General features: G+C 33.1%; 1 protein-coding gene across 9 annotated transcripts in view; it reads left to right on the forward strand.

Moving 5' to 3' along the window:
* Positions 1-4,444: 4,444 nt before the first annotated feature.
* The window catches only part of LOC143244057 (uncharacterized), a 29,704-nt gene continuing 8,162 nt past the window's right edge, over positions 4,445-25,986 (forward strand). The window contains exons 1-12 of one of the 9 annotated variants that reach the window (XM_076488072.1): positions 4,445-4,602; positions 6,084-6,210; positions 6,489-6,550; positions 10,762-11,003; positions 14,849-14,879; positions 16,742-16,882; positions 17,318-17,449; positions 17,867-18,070; positions 19,188-19,235; positions 22,006-22,092; positions 22,890-23,068; positions 24,686-24,820. In XM_076488072.1, the coding sequence (XP_076344187.1) occupies positions 4,579-4,602; positions 6,084-6,210; positions 6,489-6,550; positions 10,762-11,003; positions 14,849-14,879; positions 16,742-16,882; positions 17,318-17,449; positions 17,867-18,070; positions 19,188-19,235; positions 22,006-22,092; positions 22,890-23,068; positions 24,686-24,820 (1,412 nt within the window). In that variant the 5' untranslated portion in view covers positions 4,445-4,578. The other 8 variants (XM_076488071.1, XM_076488073.1, XM_076488075.1 and 5 more) reach the window with 8 other exon arrangements.

The following is a 25,986-nucleotide window of genomic DNA, read 5'->3' on the forward strand; positions in this document are numbered from 1 at the left end:
TCTTTTCACAGAAAATTTGAAGAACATCATCATCATTTGTCGTCATTTCGAAGGAGAAAATCTGAATTAAAATAGACCTCTATATAATGTATTGTTTTCATAATTAAGAAACTGGTTTTTAAACTCAGACATCAATAACATGTACACAGATATGTCAGTTGAATAATACCTGATCTCCTTGATACCGTGAATACTGATTTACATTATTCTTTCTTCATTTCTTTTAAATAAAATTGTTTTTACAGATATTATGTTTGTAAATTAAATGTCACAAACAGATATTATATAAAACCGTTTCTGCTGCCATCTAACAATCACATATAGAACTATTATTTATGAAATATGGAAATAAGATATGCTTGTAAACTGAACTCATTGCTAAGTAGCAGTTTTCTTTTTTTATTATTTCTTTCCAAAAATAAACATGGTAAAATAAAAGAATAATATTGCTGTTATACAAGCTGTGAAACACTCGATAATAGCAATTAGGTTCTCACATAATGCTATAACTCAACTTTAGCAGTTATTTATAAGCATCATAGGTTGAATGTGACAGCCATTATTTTCTGGCCCATCATTATATATCAAGCACTAATGTGCTTAGTGGTAACTTAACATACGAACAAAAAGAGATTATTTTGTCCTTTGAAACTGTATTTACATGCCTACTCTGAGAAAAGTAAAACTTTAAATACACTCTGTCTTTTCCAAATTCTAAATTAGTGTCTTCTTATTTTCAGAATATACATCTAAGAAGCAGGAGGTCTTTATCTTATCACTACTTAAGATAATCCATCAAATGTCAAAAACGTACACTTCTTTTCTTAAGAAAAAAGGTTAGGATATCTTAACATATCTTCAAGGGATAACTATTCTGTTTCCATATTAAGTGAGTTACCATTTATAAAAACTGTGTAATACAAATTATGATAACCCAAGTAGATAACTTTACACATAATATAATTAAATGTCAATTGTCATCAGTTGTTCAACTTATCATCTTCAATACAGCTAAAAGTATCCAAAAGTTGAGTGTCCCAAGCAATCTTTGTTTATTTAGTAATTATGCCCCTACTAATATCATTAATGTAAATAAAAGTACTTCACCAGTAACAAGAGTCCAGTTTGACTGGACTTTAGTAATAACAAGTTTATACTTGTTTCTCATTCAACTATCTGTATTCCAATTAACTAGTGTTTTCCCAACCCCCACCAATGTGATCTTAATTAATCTTCTATATGGCACTTATGGCACAACATCTGTTTGAAACCTAACTCAACCCAGACTGCAACCTTTCTTTCATTCAGATAAGAAAAAAACATCATTGAGAAAAATCAGTATATCTTGAGATGCTATGATTTTCTTTTAAAAAATATAGTTTGAAGGATTTCAGTCTTTAGAGAAAACAGGTTGAGAGATTTCTGTCGCACCTTGTATGACAACCCCTCCATTCCAAGCAACATTCTACTAACCCTTTTCTGAATCCTTTCCAACAATTAATTTTATTTCTAAGGTAAGAAATCCCAAACATAACACAGTACTAAAAATGTGGCCTAACCAGTGACCTATAAAATGAAATTATAACATCTTTAGACTTGTATTCAATATTTCTGTAGACACAACCTAAATTCCTATTTGCCCTCCAACTAGCAACAGTACATCGCTTGGATGGCTTGAGAAGCTTGAAAGAAACCCTTTCTTTCATAACATTGTCAAGATTATTACAATCTAAATTATACTATGATTCAAATTATTATAACCCACATACATTATCCTGTTTTTATTAAATTTAAAATTCATCTGTCATTTATTTGCTGAACTCAATAATCTAAGTTCTTTAGTAACTCAGCAGCATCCCCTTCACCCAAGACCTTGATATCATCTGCAAGTTTAAGAAATTTATTCTTTAATCGATTTCATTGATGTAAATCTAAAAGAGCAAAGATGCTAACATTAATCCAGTTTGACTGAGTTCCATTTCTAACAACTCTCTGATTTCTTATTTATAGCCACTCTTCTATCCAATCTGCTAACTTATCCCCCCAAATACAGAGATAAATTTTTACAAGCTTTTTATGTGGAACTTTTTCAAATGCTTTCTTAAGTAGTAATCTTTCCAATGAATATCAAAATATTTGTAAAATAAGATTTTCCCTTAGTGAAACCATATTGACTAGTTAATAAAATTATAAACTTTGTTAAATGACATTACAAAACATCCTTTAACAGATTTTCCAAACTTTTCTCACAACTGATGTAAGACTAAAGGGCTTATAATTATTGGAACTATTTTTATCACGTCTTGAAAAGAGCAGTTACATTAGCTAACTTCCAACCTGCCCACTGTTCAAGGATAGATAAAAAATAGTAGTAAGTGGATAACATATCCAATCTTTAACCTTTTTTAAAACATTGGGGGAAGTGCTATCTGGCCCAGAAACCTTATTGTTCTTCACACTTCTCCTTTTTTTTTATTAACTAGCTCAGAATTAATGCAGTCATCTTGTTCGATTTTTTTTTCCCCATCTAAAATTATGGGAAAGTTAATTCTGCAGATGTTTAAACTGAAACCTGTCACTGTTCACACAGTCCTGGAGTATGCCTGCCACACTTCTATATACTCTCTGACACAAGTCTATCCACCAAGTTTTGTAAAAGTGTCTGTGGTTTCATCAACATTCCGTGATTTCCTACAGTACATTTTGTCTTTGAGTACCCTCACAAGGAAAAGAACATATGTAACAGTATACGTACTTTTGGGCCACTCTGTATAATTCTTAGATCTTGTTATGCAATTTAATGCCATAAGATATCTTAGAAACTCTTACAAAATTGCTATCCTTTTCTAAACAAAGAAACTACTTAAATAATCTGGTATCGAATTCTAGGAGGACTGAGTATGACCTATTAGTGTTGGGCTGCAGAAAATATGACTCAATGTTTGAGAAATGACGTTTGCAGAAAATGCTTTGAACTTTCAGGTTGTTATAGTCCTGATAATAAATCTCACTCATGAATGATAGATTTTGGTGACTAGTTGCCCTCTAGTGTAATAAATATACGTTACTATATAAAGAAAATTTGAATCACGTTTACACAAGTGTTATAAGAAAATTGCCAGTGGAGAACATTTATAATTGTCCTGGCCTGGCATGGCCAAGCGCGTAAGGCGTGCGACTCGTGATCCGAGGGTCGCGCCCGCGTCGCGCTAAACATGCTCGCCCTCCCAGCCGTGGGGGTGTATAATGTGACGGTCAATCCCACTATTCGTTGGTAAAGAAGTAGCCCAAGAGTTGGCGGTGGGTGGTGATGACTAGCTGCCTTCCCTCTAGTCTTACACTGCTAAATTAGGGACGGCTAGCACAGATAGCCCTCGAGTAGATTTGTGCGAAATTCCAAAACAAACAAACAAACAATTGTCCTACATTTTTATATGAACCTAAAAATAAAACTACTGACTAGGTGATTTAGTATGATCAGTAAATTAAAAGACAATTTCGGCATGCTCAAATCTTATACCAAATAATTTCTGCATAATTAGACAGTTTAGTACGAAAATAATCATAGTTGGTTTTATGGCATTAAGTTAAAACGTTAGGTCTGTTCAGTATATCTCTACAGAACATAGATGTGTTCGAATAACCATATAGGTGTGTCATCATGTTTTTAAGGAAGTTTTTGAAGATAAATGCAGTAGCATCTGGAACCACAAAATTCTTCCACATTCCTAGGAAGTTATGATGTGTTGCCAACATGTGTTTAGGTTGATATCAGAAGCGTCTCCAGAAAATATTCAACCAAAAGAATTGTGGTTTATTTACTTAAAATATATACTTCTATTTGAGAAGTCATTTCAACTAGGAGATTGTAACGAACAAACAGACATATTGTATAATATTCCTTATAACGGACTAGTATAAACATATTTATATAAGAATAAAAATAGCTCTACATAGTCAATGAATGTTTATCTTATGTTATCGCTCACAGTTACGAGTCGTCTCTGTATAAACATTTGCACACAACATTTGCTTCATGTCAATGATTCTGTAATGTTTTTCTTGTCTGCTACTAAAACGTTGATGAAAACACACGAGAAAAAAAAACATAACGTTGGGGAATGTTGTTTAGTTTGCGATAAAACAGCTGGAACTTGTAATTTGAAAGTTTTAAGTGGTGTGTGAGAGCGCAAGATAATTAAAAATTTATCGTTTCATTCGTTAGGATTGTATAGGATATAAAATGTTTATTATCGGATATCCTGTTTACAGAATTTTTGTAGCAATATTCACTGTTTAATCGTCTGTATATGCTTTTCTTTTAATTTGTGATTTTATATCTAGATCAATCTGTCTATATATTCTGAATAGAAACGTTACATTTTGTGAAATGTTTAAAAGTGTCGACCTCATCAGCGCTTCTTATCATATCTCAGAATATAGTAAAATAGAGCTAAATAAACGTCATAATCATATTTTGTTTCTTTGTAATTAAATACAGAGATTTAGGAAGGGCTATCTGTGTTTTGACCGCCAGGGGTATCAAAATCCAGTTTCTACTGTTTTAAGTCCGCAGATATGCCTCTGTGCCACTGGTTGTTTGTAAGTTTTAGTGTTTTATGTGTAGGTCCAACACACATCTTATTAGTTTGTAATCACTTGTAAATCCACACTTACCACACAACAAGGCAAAATTAATATAAACTTACTTCTATTTAAAGTTTCATGTTATTTTCTTACTTCACTGACATCTCCGAAACGAACTATCATGTTACTGGCATTTTTATTTGTTGTTGTTTTTAAAGTTTAAGTTCGTGGAGAAAGCGCCTCAGGTTGGTCTTACGTGTAGACCTATTTCTCTGTGGCCTGGTTCCCTTATTAAAGACGTCCCAACGCTACTACGCTGGCGTGTCTGAAAATACGGTATTCGCTACATTTCACTTGTGCATGTTTTGGATTATAATTTCAGAGTTTCATTCTACAAGGTGTTGATTCAATGCAACTTAACTAATCTGACACAAAGTAAATTGACCTTTCCTTGTGAAACTTATACTTTCAACGACCTTATGATTTTTCAGCCTAACCACGAAAACCATTTCGGTTAGTTACAGAGATTTAGTGAGACTTAGCAATAAACAGGAGTGTAACTATTATATATTCGCATCAATAGCATTCTTTTGGAACAGAATAGTTGACTCTGCACGGCTAGCCAGAAAGTAAAAAAAAAACTATACTGTGAAGAAAATGTCCGAAACTGACCAAAATGTATTTAGAAGAAAGGTTGGTTTTTAAACTTTTGATTTTTTTATTCTTTATACTTTCAGGTATAATGTCATAGTAACATTCTGTTTCTAATGATATTGATAATTCACTTTAACTTTAAACGTACTCTCTTAGTGTTCTTTTTTGCTGTTTTGTTTTTAGTTTGTAGTTGATGTAATTTCGAAGCAGTCACTACACTTTCTACTAGTTTGTAATAACTGCATCAGATAGTCAACTGTGTGATGTCCTTAGTCACTGAACAAGATGGTCGGTCAACTGTTCAATATCTTGTATCTCTGCACCAGATAGTCATCTGTTTACTGTCTTCTATCTCTCCACCAGCTGATCAACTGTTTAGTATCTTGCATCTGTCCACCAGCTGGTCAACTGCTCAGTGTCTTGTATCTCTTCACCAGCTGGTCAACTGTTCAGTATCTTGTATCTCTTCACCAGCTGGTCAACTGTTTACTCTCTTGTATTTTTCTACCAGCTGGTCAACTGTTTAGCGTCTTGAATTATGTTCTGCACTAGTAGGCATACAGATGTTTGAAATCAACACTTGTATTAGTCTACATAAAAATAATGACCCAAAACAAATTATGTGCAGTAGATATATTGTATCTAGCAACATATTCCAACTGAAAAAACTGAATATAAGTCAAAGTGTGAGGTAGGAACATAGTTAACAACACTATAACAGAATTTCATATTCTTTTCAACTGTATGTGATTATCTTTAGAATTAAAAGTAGTATATTTCACACCATGTGTTTTAAGTAAATGAATGTAAATATTGTGACATTAATTAAGCTTTGATTTCAGGTATCTTCTAAAATCGACAGATTTTTATCTGTTGGTCGACTAAGCAGGATTTCTGATGACGAAGAGGACGACGATAAAAACCAACAGCAAATAAACATGTCACTAGCACGTAGAAGGAATGAAACAGGTGTGCTTCTTGGAGTATTAAAAGAACTTAGTTAGTATAACCATCAATGTCTTGTTCATTATGCCTACGTTCGTGTATTTTCCTCTCTTTACTTTTATTCACTATAATCGAAACTTTTTAAGACATATATATCTCAAAAATTTATACAAATCAAGGAAAGGTAGACTTACTGAGTACTAAAACTATTCCAAAATATGACAGTATCACCTTTCGCATACATTAACTTATTGCAAAAATTTAAACTACAAAAGCTCTATTTCATTTATCTACTACAATAGGGTCAGGAGATCATCTACAAGAACTAGAGAAACAGGAGAAAGTGTTAGATTCAAATATGTCGGTAAGTTATTCGTTTTTTTTATAAATACAGTAAGTGGTGACCAACACGAACTAGAGAAACAGGAGAAAATGTTAGCTTCAAATACATCGATAAGTTCTTCGTTGTGTTATAAATACAGTGAGTTGTGACCAAAAAGAACTAGAGAAACAGGAGAAAGTGTTAGTTTCAAATATGTCGATCAGTTATTGCTTGTGTTATAAATACAGTGAGTTGTCAACAAAAGAACTAGAGAAACAGCAGAAAGTTAGCTTCAAACATGTCGGTAAGTTCGTTTTGGTATAAATACAGTGAGATGTGACCAACAAGAATTAGAGAAACAGGAGAAAGTGTTAGCTTCAAACATGTCGGTAAGCTCTTCGTTTTGTTATAAATACAGTGAGTTGTCACCAAACAAACTAAAGAAACAGTAAAAAGTGTTAGCTTCAAATATGTCTGTAAGTTCGTTTTGTTATAAATACAGTGAGTTATCACCAACAAGAACTAGAGAAACAGGAGAAAGGGTTAACTTAAAATATGTCAGTAAGTTCTTCGTTTTGTTATAAATACAGTGAGTTGTGACCAAAAGAACTAAAGAAACAGCAGAAAGTGTTAGCTTCAAATATGCCGGTAAGTTCGTTTTGTTATAAAAACAGTGAGATGTGAAACAACAACTAGAGAAACAGTAAAAGGTGTTAGCTTCAAATATGTCTGTAAGTTCGTTATGTTATAAATACAGTGAGTTGTGACCAACAAGAACTAGAGAAACAGGAGAAAGGGTTAGCTTAAAATATGCCGGTAAGTTCTTCGTTTTGTTATAAATACAGTGAGTTGTGACCAAAAGAACTAAAGAAACAGCAGAAAGTGTTAGCTTCAAATATGTCTGTAAGTTCGTTTTGTAATAAATACAGTGAATTGTGACCAACAAGAACTAGAGAAACAGGAGAAAGTGTTAGCTTCAAATACGTCGATAAGTTCTTCGTTTTGTTATAAATACAGTGAGTTGTCACCAACAAGAACTAGAGAAACAGGAGAAAGTGTTAGCTTCAAATACGTCGGCAAGTTCGTTTTGTTGTAAATACAGTTAGTTGTCACCAAAAGACCTAAAGAAACAGCAGAAAGTGTTAGTTCAAATATGTCTGTAAGTTCGTTTTGTTATAAATACAGTGAGTTGTGACCAAAAGAACTAAAGAAACAGGAGAAAGTGTTAGTTCAAATATGTCTGTAAGTTCGTTTTGTTATAAATACAGTGAGTTGTGACCAAAAGAACTAAAGAAACAGGAGAAAGTGTTAGCTTCAAATACGTCGATAAGTTCGTTTTGTTATAAATACAGTGAGATGTGACCAACAAGAAGTAGAGAAACAGGAGAAAGTTCGTGTAGAATATTTCGGCCGTTTCTCCATTTTACTATAAATATAATATTATTGAGCAGGTTAAACGTTAATACTTTTGTATGGAACACCTACATGTTTGTACATCATGATGTCAATACATCTTTTTCACGGATTTCATAAATGGATGTGTTGTTAAACAATCGCAACGATGTTGCGAAACCCGCTGGTTGTTTATAGAAATGTTCCTGTACAAAACGCCTCCGCAAGGCTTGTCGTTTGTATATTTTTCTGCGGGTGTGTGTAAGTTCAAGATATGAGGAACTGTGGAGAAATGGCAGGCTGACAGCTAATCGTACATATCTGTTTAGTTTCGCTCATTGCAGAGAATTTGGCAAAAGATACAAAAACAGCTGTTTCTAAACTGGTTACGGATGCCTTTCCATTGTTGATTTTTCGTGATATTTCAAATTCTGAGACTGTCATTTGGATTTTATTCACTATCGTTAGTAAGTTGAAATTTTATTCAAAAAATTCTTTTGTGCTTTAGGACCACATCTGCAGTGAAATAGTAAGACTTAGAACACGTGTTCGACGACCATTTTAGACTTAGAACCGCGAAAACATCTACATGTTAAGACTTAAAATGGCTATTATCATGTATTGCTTGAATCTTACGAAGGAAATTAATATTTACAAGTATGTTCAGTTTGTTGTTTGGATATTGGACTTCGCGCGAAAGACCTGTAGAGTTTAAGTAATGTTACGTGAGCTGATATTATAGTAACATGGAAACTATTTATTTCAAGCTTACTTTTGTTTTGTATCAGTCTGAAACAAAATACGTCATACAAGGTGGTGAGGCTTAGAACCATGTATACAACAACACGGTAAGGCCTAGAACCGTTCTATCGTAGCCAGTATAAAAATATAGTTATTGGCGACACGTAGAAGAAAAAAATGTTTTAATGTCGCAAACAACAGTAAAGGAGATCACATGACTGTGAAATTGATTCCCCAAAAAGCACTTGAAGTTTTATAATGTACATAATTAGACATTTTCCAAAAGATACATTGTTCTTGTTGGTTGAAAACGGCTTTTGTGTCCTGTGTGTTTCTGACAACAACTGAGTGTTATTTATTAACATGAAAATGGATAACATACACTTCATACTTCACCAAGTCAACTGAAGTGTTGTGTCAGGTTTAAAGCTCCTTTAGGCCTAACTACTCGAGTATATGCCGTTTTCTCTTTCAGCTGGTCTGCTTAATTACAAGCCAATACATACAAGCGCTTCTTACAAAGGAAATATAACACGGTAGTTGTGCAGAACTATTTCTGGATTGGATTACCAATTACAAGTTAATATTATAACGAAGCATCGAACCAAACTTGACTAATTCTTGATGACGAGAAACCCACTTGAAGTAAAAATGTATCTCAGGGCTGCTGGTATGGGTATCAACACTTTTACTAATAAAGCAGGAAACAAAAAGTGTTAAACCCATACTAGCCGTCCTGAGATACAAGCTTGATTAATGTTAAATTTTATCATTTTGTTCTCTGTATGTTATATTTATCATAGACTTTCCTAAACAGTTGTTTATTAAATATTAAATTCCCATATATTATACCTTTGTTTTGATTTTTAATTTGCCAAATACTGTATTATGACACTTAAGTAAGATTTTACTTCACCGAATGTTAGACGTACTTCTATATTATATATATTTTATACTGTATTATAAACCTTCATAGATTTTTGTATTATTAAAAACTGAATTACTCCTGTTTTCCATTTATTTATTCATTTATTATTTAATTAGAGTTACTGGACGTTAGATTCAACATAAATTACACACTTACCCCAAATACTATGACAAGTCACTGTAAAATGGAATATCCTTTAATACAGATATATTTTTATCTATCTAGACGCTAGATTCCACATAAATTGTAGAATGGAATATCCTTTAATACAGATATATTTTTATCTAACTAGACGCTAGATTCCATATAAATTACACACATGCCCCAAACACTATGACAAGTCACTGTAGAATGGAATATTCTTTAATACAGAGAAATTTTTATCTAACTAGACGCTAGATTCCACATAAATTACACAATTGACCAAAACACTACGACAAGTCACTGTTGCATAGAATATCCTTTAATACAGAGATATTTTTATCTAACGAGACGCGTAAGGCGTGTGACTCGTAATCCGAGGGTCGCGGGTTCGCGCCCGCGTCGCGCTAAACATGCTCGCCCTCCCAGCCGTGGGGGTGTATAATGTAACGGTCAATCCCACTATTCGTTGGTAAAAGAGTAGCCCAAGAGTTGGCGGTGGGTGGTGATGACTAGCTGCCTTCCCTCTAGTCTTACACTGCTAAATTAGGGACGGCTAGCACAGATAGCCCTCGAGTAGCTTTGTGCGAAATTCCCAAACAAACGAGACGCTTGATTCCACTTAAATTACACAATTGACCAAAACACTACGACAAGTCACTGTAGAATGGAATATCCTTTAATACAGAGATATTTTTATCTAACTAGGCACTAAATTCCACGTATATTATATATTTGTCCAAAATATTATAGCAGTCTTTTGCACGGCTTAAATATGTTTTTGCATCTTTATATCTCGTGGATTATTTTTAAAGTCAAAAACTGAGTTTGTGTCATGATATATGGTGTAGTTACTTACGTCTTTTGTTAAGGTTCTTTATTGTGCAAATATTTACTGTAGCCTAGGGGAAACACGTCTTAATCACAAGAGATGATTACGTCTCTACATTTCTGAGGTTTTCCACTTCATCAAATAGTCCACTGACAAAAGATATAAATAGAGCAAAATAACTTAATCTTTGTTAAAAGATGGCTTTACATTTATTTTCAGAATAAATGGAAAATACAAGACAGGCTGGTAAAATCCAAGAGACTGATACCTGACCTAAAGGAAACGTCAGAGATACCGCAAACTAAAGGAAATACAAGTGGTTGTAGTATGGGTTGCGAAAATTTATATCCAAATGATCCAAACACGGTAATCCCATTAACGGACGACTGTAGCCCGATATTTCCTTGCATTCCCGATAGTTTTTTGAAACTCCTTGGACTCCATAAAGATGATCCCAACAGGTAAAAACTAGAATTATTTCAGATTATATGGTAAATATTTTTACAGCAAAAACCTAAAAATGTTTGTGATTAATCACAACTTTAAATATTTTATAAAACATGTAATGCTACGTAAGACCAACTCGAAATTTCAGTAACCCCCAGAAACTGAGTTATACAACGATAGTTGTTAGAAATATTGTTGTTGTTTTTTATGAGTGTTCTAATGTTTTTATTGACTTCTTAAATACTACAAGCACATAAACTTTTTCTTTAAAATTAATATATTTTTATATGTATTAACATTTCTATAAACTTGGAAAATATGTTAGAACATATATACATAGACTTCAGAAACAGGCTTTTTGTGTTTACTTGTGTTAATTTCTAATGCACTCGTCCTGTATTGGTGTATCGTGGTGAATACTGTAATAGTTTTTAGCGCACTTTGATAGTAAGTAGTTTCTTGAAATTTGTTTAACACTTTTCACTTTTGAATCACCTAACATTCGCTTGTTTCAAAATAAAAACCCAAGTTATTAATTTTCCTTAAAATATATATTTAATTGTTGTTTAAATAGCTGGTATCCCAAATAGTCAAAGTTTTTATATTTTTGCTATTATTTAGGTTTGTTAATTTTTTCTAATTTATATGAGTTATTTTGTATCATATGAAAATCTACTACCATCGAACTTTTAACAAACGCAAAAGAATTACGTATTAGCATAGAATCGCTTGTTTTCATTATTGTGACGGTTATTATGAGGTCATTTAAACTCTAATGTGGATAGAATTCACATTATTTGTTACTTTGCAAGTCCAAAGTATATTTTGGGTTTAATTTAAACGCAACAGTTAAGAGAATTCAGATAATATAAGTTCAATATGATTGGGTTCGATCGTAAAACGAACGTTTCGAGCCCAAATAGTCCTCTGAGTAATACAGATATTATAGCAACGGTTATTATTACGGAGAACTTAAATTCTGTGCTAGGGAATTAATAAAATCAGTTATTGGTTTATAAACTTTATATCAAGCTTTGAAGCAAAAGCACGTAGGCTAATATTTCTCCCTTTATCTTTTTTGTTGTGCTATACTTTTTACTAGTGTACTTCCTTGTGTGGTTTTAACACGATTTTTATGTATAATTATGCCATACTGTAATATTTCAGAAGTCGAGAGCAAAAAATAAGTAGGGGTCCCTGTTAAAGGTGAATTTTCAACAAATTTAATAATTGCCTTAGAAACTGTACTTTGGTTAGGTATAATTCCTGTGTGGTTGCCATATTTTTAAACACTTTAGTTTTTGAGTTAAAAATGAAACAAAATATGCGGGTCCTCGAACTCAAGCTCCTCTCGGTCGTTCGGCTGTTTCCGTGACGTTTTACAACTATGACGTAATAGTTGCCAAACACGCTTCTTTGCGCGCCGACCATTTTGTTCCTTTCAGTGCTGGTGTTTTATGTGAGACTACTTTTTGTCTTGATATTGATACTTTATGTTTGTTTTATGATAACATGGTTTACTGCGTTGCTTATGGTTATAAAAACGGTTCGGCATCGGGCAAAAGCTTCTTTTCGTTTCCGTGCAACGAGAAGGAACCGGCAAGGTGGCGACAGTGGGTGCGGATAGTCAGTAGGAAGAACTGTACTCCTTCACTCCATGCAAAGCTTTGTCAAGATCACTTTGAACGCTCATGTTTTGTATCGGATCCCATTGTTTTGGATTCCGTGGGTTTCAAGCCAGGCAGGTTGAGACCGAGAAAAACCATTGGCAGTAGAGAGGATCGTCCCCACCATCTTTCCTCGTGTAGAGCTGAGGACTGATCTCAGCCTGCAGTGTACAGGTTCCACCCCACTGAAGCCATCCCTTGCCATCACGAAATGAACAAACTTAAAGGTATGTGTGCAGTATGAAGCGATAAACAATAACTAGTATAATATAATAATTTAAAAAGTACAAGTTTTTGAAGAATGTAACAAGACATACACATTTTACATTAATGAGCGTGTTTTGCATTTGTGGCACCAGAAAGTCAGTGAAACCTTGATTTTGTAGTCTATACAGTGGACAAATCTACCCCAAATAGAGTATATCCCAAGTTTAAAAGCTGGTAGATCATTCTGTAGGTTCTGTTTTTTGTATCATTTTTAAATATGGAAACGTTTGAAGAATTCCATTTTTCAAATTTAACTTTTCAAGATAAATTGAGATAAGACTGTGTCTTTAATATGTTGAACTAATCAAGTACATGCTATGCATTTCTCAAAAAAAAATGTAGACTTGTAAAGAATTGAATATAAACTCCATATTTCCATAACTCATCATAATGAAATTAATCTTAACACAGTACTTTGACATTGTCATATTAAATGTACATCTCATAAACCTCATAAAGCATGTTGTTTTAATATATAATCTTATTTCTTCAGTTTTTAGAGGAAAGTGCTGCTGATGACACAGTGCCTACTTCTGTAGAGGAAGTTGTGATTCAGCCCACCCCTGATGATGACTGCCAAGACTCTAGAGCTGACAATGATTGTGGAAGGGCCGAGCATTAGTTACCATAGTCGGCAAAGTATAAATAAATAAAACCCAGTCTGTGATACCAATAATTTGTAAACACCAGACAGGTGTCGAGATGTTTAAAATTGCACGTGAAATAATACAGACCATATTTGTTGTCATGACTTACGCTTACCATTCTTCCACTGGAGGTATGACCGACTCGCAACCGGCCTGGGCGCTATTAGTATCACTTACAGTTCCGCTACTATTGCTCGTGGAACTGTCCTCATCACTAGAACTTGTCAGATCTGTGTCAAAAGTAACTGTTCTAGGTTCGTTCAGAGTAGGTTCGAATTGATATGGCGCTACTCGACACTGTTCAGAACACAAAGTCAAAACAGACTCCGCCTTTGTTTCTCCTTATGCACTGGCCATGCTTATTTACATTCAACGCGCTGGCGTTGGCGGTTTGTTTGGCAACTATTACGTCACAGTACTTTTTCTAGCGGCAAACGTGAAAACTTAAACGTTCGGATTGCCGCTCGGAAAGGGCTCTTTCTGCACCAGGTTCTATGTTTCATTTATTAGCCCATATTTTTTATAAAAAATGTGAACCTGCAAAGTTAATCAGTATGAGTAGTTCTTTTGACTGCAAAGTTTTCTTTTTTCTGTAAAATTCACTTTATGTATTATTTTTTTCATCTGTATTATTGATCTATTATTATAAAAGTAACGAAATGTAAATATTATAAACTTTTTTCAATAGATTTGGTAAGATAATGAATAAAAGATATATTAATTATTCACGAAGTAGGAGCCCGTGCATTACGTAATTGCTGTAATTAATATCATCTGTACGCCTATTATGTGACACTATAGGTAAAACACAAATCAGAATTAGAGGCAAATTAGATAGGTTAACGTATTTTTCTGATGGAAAATTATGCTTTTAATGCGTATGAAGGATGTTTATAAATCGGATAACTAGTTGTTATGTCATTGTATGCAAAAGCATTTGATAAACATCAAATAAAATCATAAAAACAGATGTAGGATATTTTAAAGATTTAACATTGTAATTAATTGGGTTTTTTTCCCAAACTATTCTTGCACACTCTGCCTGTCTTACATAATTATGTGACAGGGAACAGAAGGAAGTGACAGGATAGGTTTTTCTTCAGTGATGATTTAGTTTTCAATCTATACTTTAACGAACAAATATAGACAAAAATGTGAAAGAGTTAAAAACACATTAATTTTATTCGGAGTCTGACGAAAAAAAATATTATATAAGTAAGTGTATCATTATTTGAATCTTCTTGTTTTTATGCTTATTGAATGTACAATTTTTTCCAGCATTGCTTCTTTCACTGAGAAGGAAACTGAGGTAAGGCAATTTACATTAGATCAATTTCCGGGCCTTTTCTGTTACGAGCATCGCATTCAAATAATAAACATATATATATATGCATATTCATTAGAAACTATATTTCAGAAATATAAATTAAACTTTGAAGAAAAGAAAAGTGTGTTGTTTTTTCTTATAGCAAAGCCACATCGGGCTATCTGCGGTGTCCACCGAGTGGAATCGAACCCCAGATTTTAAGCGTTGTAAATTCGAAGACTTACGGTTGTCACAGCGGGAAAGATGAAAATACTTTTTTTTTATTTTGCTTACAATACAACGGAAGTACTTTTAACATTACATATTTATCTATGTATTTAGAAGAACTGCAAAACATCAAGAGAGTACAAAGCATCTGGTGAAAATTTAAAGGCCCAGCATAGCGAGTTGATGAGGGCGCTCCACTCGTAATCCGAGGATCGCGGGTCTGAATCCCCGGAGTACTAAACATGCTCGCCCTTTCAGCTGTGGGGGCGTTATAATTGACCTGTCAATCCCACTATTCGTAGGTAAAAGAGAAGCCCAAGAGTGTGGCTTGGGCTTCTCACCCAAGAGTTGGTGGTGATGACTAGCTGCCTTCCCTCTTGTCTTACAATGCTAAATTAGGAACGGCTTCTCAGATAGCCTTCGTGTAACTTTGCGCGAAATTCAAAAACAAACAGAACATTTGACAGATTCAATGTGAAAATTCATAAATATTCTTCAAGGGATAATCATCTTCATGCCTATGACGTCACATGAACTAGAAGAGATACGAGTCAATCACATGACGAGAGTTTCCATAATATCGTTTGTTACGTCTGTTAACCACATACCAAGTACTTTCAATTTGCTGCTGACTATGAGACATATAAATTAAAATTTGGAGAATTAATTTTTAATGGGTAAAAATTTGGAAAATATTTTCATTGTTGAAGAATTTTTCAATTAAATTATTTTTTAAATATAAATGATTTGTTTTTTGTTTGTTTTTTTGGAATTTCGCACAAAGCTACTCGAGGGCTATCTGTGCTAGCCGTCCCTAATTTAGCAGTGTAATACTAGAGGGAAGGCAGCTAGTCATCACCACCCACCGCCAACTCTTGGGCTACTCTTTTACCAAAGAATAGTGGGATTGACCGTCACATTATAACGCCCCCACGACTGGGAGGGCGAGCAAGTTTAGCGCGACGCGGGCGAGAACCCGCGACCCTCGGATTACGAGTCGCGCGCACTACGCGCTTGGCCATGCCGGGCCAAATATAAATGAACATCTAGTCATTTACTAATTAGTTCAACTTGACCTAACCTCATATAAACTGACCTAACCTGGCAAAGTAATAAAAAATCCAGAAAAACATATTCCTTTCATTACTCCAAATTTTTTAAATGTATTTCTGAAATCAGCCTAAAAGTACATTAAAATGTACATCTGTTTATATGAAGTTTGCGCATCAAACAGAAAAAAAAACCTAATTTGTGAATGATAATTTCTTTCAAAACGTTTTAATGCATTTCATAAATGGAAACATATAATTCATCTAAATAACTGCATGAACCACATAAGGAAAGATACGTCTGAACCTCAACTTTTAAACTTATGATTGTTTTCTAATACTATGAACTCACTTCGAAAACTTGTTGATTTTTGTTCAAGTACGAAATAAAGACGTTATGATCACATTATTGCATTACACTATTTACTGTTTTTCCATTTTGCACTCAAAATTACTCCAGTTTGACAGTTTCTCTTCATTACATCTGTAAGCCAGCTATTTAATGCTAAATTTATGTACAGTGTTTTGTTGTTGTTTTTTTTTTTGCCTTGAAATATATCTTAAACAATAAATATTTTTCTTTTTCAGAAAAAGTTTAATAGTTTGTCACTAGCATTTAAAACAGACAAGTTAACGTTGAATAAGAGACTAGAGTTACAGCAGCGACAGAGAGACACGGCAGAAGAAAATGTTGAAAGTGAAATTCAGGCTTTGAGAGAACTGTTAAATGTAAGTTGTTTTTTACTAGTATTCCAGATTCTGGCTACCAGTAAAAATGTTTATATACATTGGTAGGTTGATTAGTCAAAAGTAAATTAAGTTTCTGTTGCTTCTAGACGTCGATAAGGGTATATTAATAAAGTTTATAATTTTTAAACCTGAAGGTATGAATCTGTTGGTATTTCACATTGCAAAGATTAATCAGCTACATCTGTAAATAAATCCGATGGTTACTTCCTGTATTTAGGTATTCAGTAAGTACATGTGAATGAGAGGGGTTGAAATAAAGTGAAATGTAGAAAAGGTTTATTTTCATTTTTTAAATAAAATTGCGATTAAATTAATATTTGTATGTGATATAATCTAAATAAGGTGTGCAAATGATAGTACCAGTGGAATACTTTAAAATACCTTAGATACTTTTATTTCTCTATAATTACTTAGACTCTTAATCAACTAAGTACTTCTCATGAAATGAGAGAGCTGATCTCAGACATTCAACAACAAGTGGATGTTCTTGAACGATCTGTCTCCAGGGTGTCCAGCCGAGCTGAACTGTACGGTGCTGTCCAGCAGGTGCTCTTTGATCTTTCTTTTTAACACATTTACAGAAAGCTTCGCATTTAACTTTTAGTGTATATCAAGTAGAGTGTTGTGGAAAAATCTACTTGTAAGTAAGGAAATATTTTTAAAAAGTTAAACATTTTTTTTTATTCACTGAAAATCATTAATATTACAACCTCTGTCTTACTTTTACCATTGTAAACCATGGAATGGCTGTAAACACACAATATTTAGAACCTCACCAACAGTTGTAGAAGTTGTGTTTTTACTACTTCTACAACTGATGGTGGGGTTTACTAAACACTGCTTTTTACCACTAGCTCCCTTTCTTGATATGTTTGTAAACAGTGTGCTTTTCACTTTGATTCCTAGCTAGATGTAATATGTGACTTATTGTCTTTCTATAACTTCACATTTTCTTCACATTAGGAAGAGAAAATTAATCGTGCTTTTGAAATCGCGGTGATGTACGTGGAGAAATTAAAATTTGTATATGAGAAAGAACATCAGGAACTGGAAGAGATCCGACAGTTGTTGTTGAAAAGGCATCTTGTTGATGTGGAGTCAACTGAAGAAGATGCTAAAACACAACGAGCAACGCGCTCCTTGTCTGTTGCAGGTGCACCTAAACCTGTAAGTTATTTCATCTTTGTGCTTCGTGTATCAGTAATTGTACTGGCCACTCCATTCTATTATTATTTATGGATGACCAACTAAAACTCTAACTAAAGAGAAGTAATTTATATAATGTGTTAATATCAAAAGGATATTGTGCATAGAAAAACCTGTGAGTTAATTTAATGTATTTTACTTTATTTCTAAAATATGCTATTACAATAGTATTTTAGAGTAAAAATCTCAGTTGCTGAGACATTTTTTTACTAAATGTTAAAAACTACTTCTAGTAACTTTAATAATTTAATAAAGTTCCTTCACATTATGATATTTATGCAATATAACAAAGTCATGAAATTCACTGACTTCTACATTAATAATTAGCATAGCTGGCTTTTAACACAATGCTTGTTATAAAGTGAAGTTTTGGTTACTACAAAATACTAAGTTGCTTTTATTAACCACAACTTATTTTATGTTTAGCACTGTTAGATCTGCATTTACTTTCTGGGTGACTGACAGTTCTGTTGTTGATTGCTGTCCTTAAAATATGTCTGCCAATTTGAACTTATTTCAGACATATACTTGTTTCATTTGATGGTGTAAGGTACAGTCATTTGTTAACAGTTTTATAAAAAGGATTTAATTATTAATACATTTCTACAGAGAAATATTTGTTTAATTTATAATAATGTATTATATTTATGTATTATGTTTATGTTTAGGAAAGGATTTTGTAAATATTTCCATCTTTCAGCAAGATTTTAACAAAATTGTGTTACATAAGTAACAAATAATATTTAACAAAATGCTTGGATACTAATACAGTTGTAATATAACTAGTGTTTTTGCATTAATGAGGTAGTCATAACACTTGCTTCAGTTACTAACTTGTATGTGTGTTTTCATGGAATGTTCACTGACTACTCAGTTTACTTGCTTTCATACAATCACATTTTTCATTTTTCTGAGCTGTTTGATTTTTTCAACGTAAGCTGTCAAGCATGAACAAACATGTATGATACTTAGATGTTTGATATGAAATTCTAATTAGTTGCATGTATTAAGTTTAAAATATTTATTACAGGGATGGATGGTGTGTCTTCTATCTAATCAAGTTGATTGTTTGTTGTAGGTGCCTGGCTTCTTGTCTTATTCTGTCAACCTACCAGCATTTAAAGAGGTACACATAGACAATAGAGTTTTTTTTTTAAGTGTGAAACCAGAGACTTTATTCTACAATACAAATGCATTATTACTAAAACATGAGTGATATAGAGCTTAACTATGAAACCTGAGACATTTTTCATACATTATTACTAGAAAGTAGACAATGCTGAAGTATACTTTTTAACTGAGAAACATAACACACTGACATATATTATAAATAAAGGCATTCTTGTTGTTATTATATAACCATTTTTGTGAATCTGAGAACCTCACTGTAGTTTTTTTTTGTATGTTTGTGAAGAAACCTATTGTTTATAGTGGCTTAAATTGGTCATAGAAGCCAAGAGAAATTATGAGAATATAAAACTTATTGTTAACACAGATAAAATAACCACATTTCCTCTAATTGTTTTATTTCAAATTTTTTTGGATGTTGAGGTTTTATGTGCAGTTTTCTTCACCAGATAACTTGAATCTTATCCTGTTAATTAATTACCTGAATCTTATCTGTATTCCTTCATCTACAGTACTTTACTTTTAATATTTCAAGATATAATTCTACAACAGAATAAGCCAACAGGAGGTAATACATTTTCATAATTATCTACAAAACTCTTTTACAGTGTTAATTGAACAGATACTCTGGTAATTAGATAACCTGAAAATGATTTATAATAATGATTACTATAATATAAATATTTTAAAGGATACTCCTCTAATTAGATAATCTAATAAACAAAACATAATGATGGCTACTTACAACTGTATGTTTTAAGCATTCCAAAAGCTACATTGAAAATCTAACAAATAAAGTACAGCAATGGTTAATTTCAGCAGATGATGCAAAGCAGCAATGTGTAGCTAGAAATGTGATTCAAAACAACAGATGACTCAAAGCAGCAATGTGTAGCTAGAGATGTGATTCAAGACAACAGATGATTCAAAGCAGCAATGTGTAGCTAGAGATGTTACCCAAGACACTATGAGCAATATGTTTAATGCTGCTGATTATACAAAGTGCATTGTTACTATGGGTAGAAGTATGATAATAAAGACATTTTTAACAATCATCTTTAAGAAGGGTAGTTATCTGATTAGAGCATTAGATGATTCAAACCACAGAACATAACATATCAAATAAATATAAGAAGGGAGCCTTAAATATTTTCTACAGATGCAGAAAAACATGCAAAGCAATCAACTTTGAAACCAAGCCAATTCAAAGCAATACCTTCATTTACAAACTGAGGACTATAGTTATGAAAAGAACCTTCCAATCCAAAAACCAGTACTGTTAGTAAGATAATAAACAAGGAGTTGAAAGCTAACTGGGCAAATGTTCATAGCCTCCCAGCAATACCTTCAACTCAATATCTGTTTTCATGAGAAACTGGAATCATATTATTCTGTTTGATCGCATATCTGTGAGGCTCCCTGATGCTGCTTTAGTGGTTTTATGTATGTTTGGCCTACTTAAATGTGGCTGTGAACATAGGTGAGTGAAGTGTGTGTGGGGGGGCTATGTTTTTCCAAAACAAGTTTCCAATTTTCTATTTTTAAATTTATGAATAACCAATTTTTTGACTACACTTTGGGCTCATAATTTTCTGAGGGACATGTTCCCCTAGCAATAGCTTTGTATGTTGACACACACCCTAGATTAATCTTCTTGTTCTTAACAGAAGTTTGTATTGGAAATTGCTGTGTTAACCAATAACACTTTACAATGGTAACACGGGACTTGGAAAATCACTCTAATGAGTAACCCTCAGCACACCACATGCACATAAGAATGCTTTTGTGTGCAATATGCACAGGGTGTTCAGAAAGTCACTGTGCACTTATATATTTATTAACAGACATGTTTCAATATAGAATACAGGAGGTAAGTATGAATGACAATTATAAACAATGTTGAAAGTGACCCCTGTTGGCATCAATACAGGCCTGGATCTTTCTTATTTTGTTTCTAAACACTGCTATCAGTTGCTGACTTGAAATAGACTGAATAAAATATGATTACAAAACTGCACATTGACTTTCCAAGCACCCTGTATAATTGAAAGTAGTATGTGTAACCATCAGCACACCACGTGCACATAAGAATGCTTTTGTGTGCAACATGCATAATTGAAAGTGGATACATGTTCAACATACTTCATCAAGAAAGTTTATATTCACTATGTATATACATTTAAAGTGTTTAGTGTATTAACACTAAATTTAATTGAATTGAAGATTTCTTCAATGTTATTTGAAATAACAGTTAAAGTATTTTTATAACCTAACTTGTGTAATTGTAGTATTTTAAATTGGACTACACTTATGGCCCAGCGTGGCCAGGTGGTTCAGGTACTCAATTCATAATCCAAGGGTTGTGGGTTCGAATCCCCATCACACCAAACATGGTCACCCTTTCAGCCATGGGGGCATTATAATGTGACATTCAGTTCCACTATTCATTGGTAAAACAGTAGCCCAAGAGTTGATGGTGGGTGGTGATGACTAGCTGCCTTCCTTCTAGTATTACATTGCTAGTGCAGATAGCCCTCATGTAGCTTTGTGCAAAATTAAAAAACAAACAAACTATACTTAAAAATACAAAATGTTTACATTTATGTATAAATTTATTGGATAGAAGCATCTGAAATTTAACAACTGTAAGAATATTTTTCTAAGAGTTTTATTGTTCTCATCTTGTAATATAAAAAGACAGTGAACTTCATTATAGGTTAAATAGGTTCTAGTGTAATCAGCTTTAATACAGTTAAATATGTTTTTAGGTAAGTAGGAGACGAGCCAGTGTTGCAACTTTCCACAGACCAACATTCTTAGAGCGATCTGCAGTTGGTGATGGCACTAATGTTGTGGTAAGGATTTTGTTTTCTTATCTTAAAGTATTGGAACATAAATATGATAATGGTACTTACATTGTGGTAAGGAATTTTTACCTTTTAGTATTAGAAAGTAAATATGATAATGGCAGTTATGTTCTGAAAGGAATTTTTATCTTATAGTGTTAATGAACAAACATGTAATGTAAAAGCAGAGATGATGTGCTGTAGTCTAAGATTTTGTAGTAGTTGAGGTTTTAGTTTGTTGATATTTTTAATATTTGTATGGAGCAGTTATCTGAATCAGTGTATGTTAGGTTCATTGTTTTTGTTCCTTTGTGTTTTCTTGTAGTGTGGTTGTTGGTATGTGTGTGAAACTAAAGAGAGGTTACATTATTAGTTGTTGGTATGTTTCTGTGGTACAAAGGAGAGGTATGTTATTAGTATGTCTGTGTCAAGCTATGGAGAAATATTTTGATAAACATACAATCTTTCTTACAAAGTACTAATATTCCTGTACTTTGTTCTTCATACTCAACTGAAATGAAAATAAATGAAGAGAAAAATAAAGATACCATTGTAAACTATTATTATTGTCTCTTATAATAACCAAGGTTAAACAGCTATATATTGATAAAGTTTTGAGACGAACTGTATAATTGCTTTTTATTTTGTTACTTCCACAATCCTTTAATATGTTATTCAGAATGCTACTGTATTAATTTCATATTCATTTTTTCTTTAAGAGTATCAGAAAAATGTGGTTTGGTACAAACCCAGTAATATTCTACATTTAATATTGCTGAAATGTTTTCATCGTCTCATATTGATAGGATAACCATCCCTCTGGAGCACTTGTGTCTTCTAGTAGTAGCATTGGATCTGTAATCTCATCTGTTGCCAGTTCTCTTCCATCAGGTGTTTATTTAGGATCTGCAAAGTCACCTTCTGTACTTGATGAACAAAAAGATATCATTGAAGAAAATGGATCAGAAATTCAGGACAATGAGAGGTTTTTTTACTTTATTAGAACAGAAATATATCTGAATTGTTCACAGTATTTCAGTTAGCTTGGCCAGATGAGTTGAGATGTTCGACTCGTAATCTGAGGGTTGCTGGTTCGAATCCCTGTCGCAACAAACATGCTCGCCCTTTCAGCCATGGGGGTGTTATAATGTGACAGTCAATCCTGCTATTCATTAGTAAAAAAAGTAGCCCAAGAGTTGGCAGTGGGGACGAGCTGCCTTCCCTCTAGTCTTATACTACTAAATTAGGGACGGCTAGTGCAGATAGCGCTCGTGTAGCTTTGTGCGTAATTCAAAAAACAAACAAACAAATCAGTTAGCCTATCATTTATTGAATTAACAGATTACATTTGGATTATCAAATTTCCCTGGATTATATTTACATAGGAAACTTCTAAAGCTGTAATGTTTTTAAAACATAAATTCAATTTTAAGGTAGACATGATGTGAATGTAATGAGTGATTTTTGTAAAGTACTTTGATAACTGTTGGGCTACTGAGAGATACTAGTTGTCTTTTTTTGAACACGGTAGAAAATATATCTAACTCTTGCTAAGGGTTTCCAAAAAAAATGTTTCATACTGTGATTTGTATTGAGTGATTGATTGTGTTAATATATATTTTAACCTAACAAAACAAAGATTCACTAGTGAGACATTGATAAGACTGGATGTAACTTCTTATTATGAACAAAAATCAACAAAAAATTGAAAAATGTGAATGCTGTTAACCCTATGTGCACTAGTGGGGGTCAGACTTTGCATGTCCTGACATTGTACAGACTTACCTAGTTTTATGTTACTCTTTCTTGCAATAGTGTGTATTAGAGAAAGTACCAGATACAATAAATATAAATAGTGAAAGAAAAAAAAAGTTTTTGATGTGCACTGATGTACAGTGGACAAAGATATTTTTTATTCTTCATGTGAACATTAACTTACACTCCAAATTGTAAGATTGACTCTGAAATTTCACAGTCCAGGACTGACCCCATGTACATTGAGTTAGAACATTTTCCCAAGTGTTTGGGCATAATATGATCTGTTCCATTGATATGTGTTACATATACTATTGTGGAAGCTAAGCATGTTCTTGGACCTGCTTGTGGCATATCCTAAACACTCTGAATAAGGTTCTTGTTGGCCAATGAATCTCTCAGTTGTTTCTTGTTCGATAAGATGGACATTGTCATCAACGGAAATGAAGTTTGCTCTGAATGCACCACTATAAGGTTGAATCTCATTTCTGTACCCATTGCAGTGAGGGCACTGGTGTTTAACAAAATGTTCTTTGTGTATACTGATTCCATGATGGAACACCCTCCGAGTCTATTGTGTTCTGCAACATAATTTGATAAGAAACTTTCAACTTGTGATGTAACCCACCTGAAACATTGTAAGGTTGTTCAACAAACAACATTAACATGTGAAAATGATAATTAAATGTTGATGTTGGTTGTAAACAGAAGGATTTTAATAAAATGTTAGCAAAAGTTAGAGTGTAGTTTCAACTAACTAACACAACAAGGAAGTTTGATAAGTAAGTGTTTTTAAAAACCTGTTTCACATAGAAAAATTATACAAGTTCCAAATTATACATTCCAGTGCCAAAAATAGAGTGACAGATGACCCATGTGAGAAGAGCATGGATAAAAAAGAAATTCAAGGTACACAAGAAGAAAAAGAGGAGTCATCCTTAAAAAATAATAATGTAGCTGGAGTGGAGTTGAAAAATCTAGGGTAAGCTCTGTTATTTTTACAGCAAGACACTGTTTCTCAGTGTCATCAAAAGTTCCTTTTTTTTTTCAACCAATGATATATTACAATTAAATTAATACCAAGTACTGTTTCATGTCGGTAACTAAATTCTTATTATATAATTTTAATTGTAATGCAATACATCAATATTTGGAATAGATACTTTTAACTTTCAGCTCTCCAGGGCCAGGTGGTTAGGGTTCTTGGCTCATAATATGTGGGTTAGAATCCTTTTCATATCAAACGTGCTCACCCTTTCAGCTGCAAGGGCATTATAATGTCATGGTCAATCCCACTATTTCTTGGTAAAAAATTATTCCAAGAGTTGGTGATGACTAGTTGCTTTTCCTGTGGTCTTAAACTGCTAAGTTAGGGATGCCTAGTGCAGATAACCCTAATGTAGCTTTGTACGAAGTTCCAGAAACAAACAAACAAACTTTTAATATCTGAGAAAGAACAATAAGTTTCTAACATTTATTTTATTTTTGTAAATTAAGTTTCTTTCTCTGCAACTAGTAATACTTTCCTACTGTTAAGATTTAGAATTAGTGTTATATCCATACAAGTATTTGAATTTGAGGGTGGACCGGCAGAGGTACTGACGAGTAATAAAATTGAATCGGGCATATACGTGCTCCACACTTGATACTGGTGGCACACAAAAGTATAGCTAAAAAAAAAAGGTCTCGCAGATGACTTTACTCTAATCCTGCCTAAAAGAATTTCAATTGCTGCAGGTATTGAGGATTCCCTCTTGTTTTCAACAACAATAGCAACAAGGAAATGAAGGTAAACTTACTAACCACATTATTACAAATATAGTATTTTCATTATCACACAGCTGACACAGTGTTGTAATGGTTTCTATTGTTGGCTTGGTTTTTGTGGTCTAGATAATAAACAGAATAATGCAAAGTCCAGTCCACTTAACCATATAAAATAAAAAAAATATATATCTTCAAGTTGGATGGTCAGTTTTACTAGGATTCTCCAATAAGCCAAGTTATACAAATAAGGAATTTCATTTAATGTTTCTTTCATATTTTTTTTATTTTTTGAACCATAAACTCATTACTCCTAATACTGAACTCGAGAACTAGCTGAGAAAAGCAGGCTAAATCATGTAAAGATTATTTCATTAACCATGT

This window comes from Tachypleus tridentatus, chromosome 2 (genome assembly GCF_004210375.1).
Source record: "Tachypleus tridentatus isolate NWPU-2018 chromosome 2, ASM421037v1, whole genome shotgun sequence".
Lineage (NCBI taxonomy): Eukaryota > Metazoa > Arthropoda > Merostomata > Xiphosura > Limulidae > Tachypleus > Tachypleus tridentatus.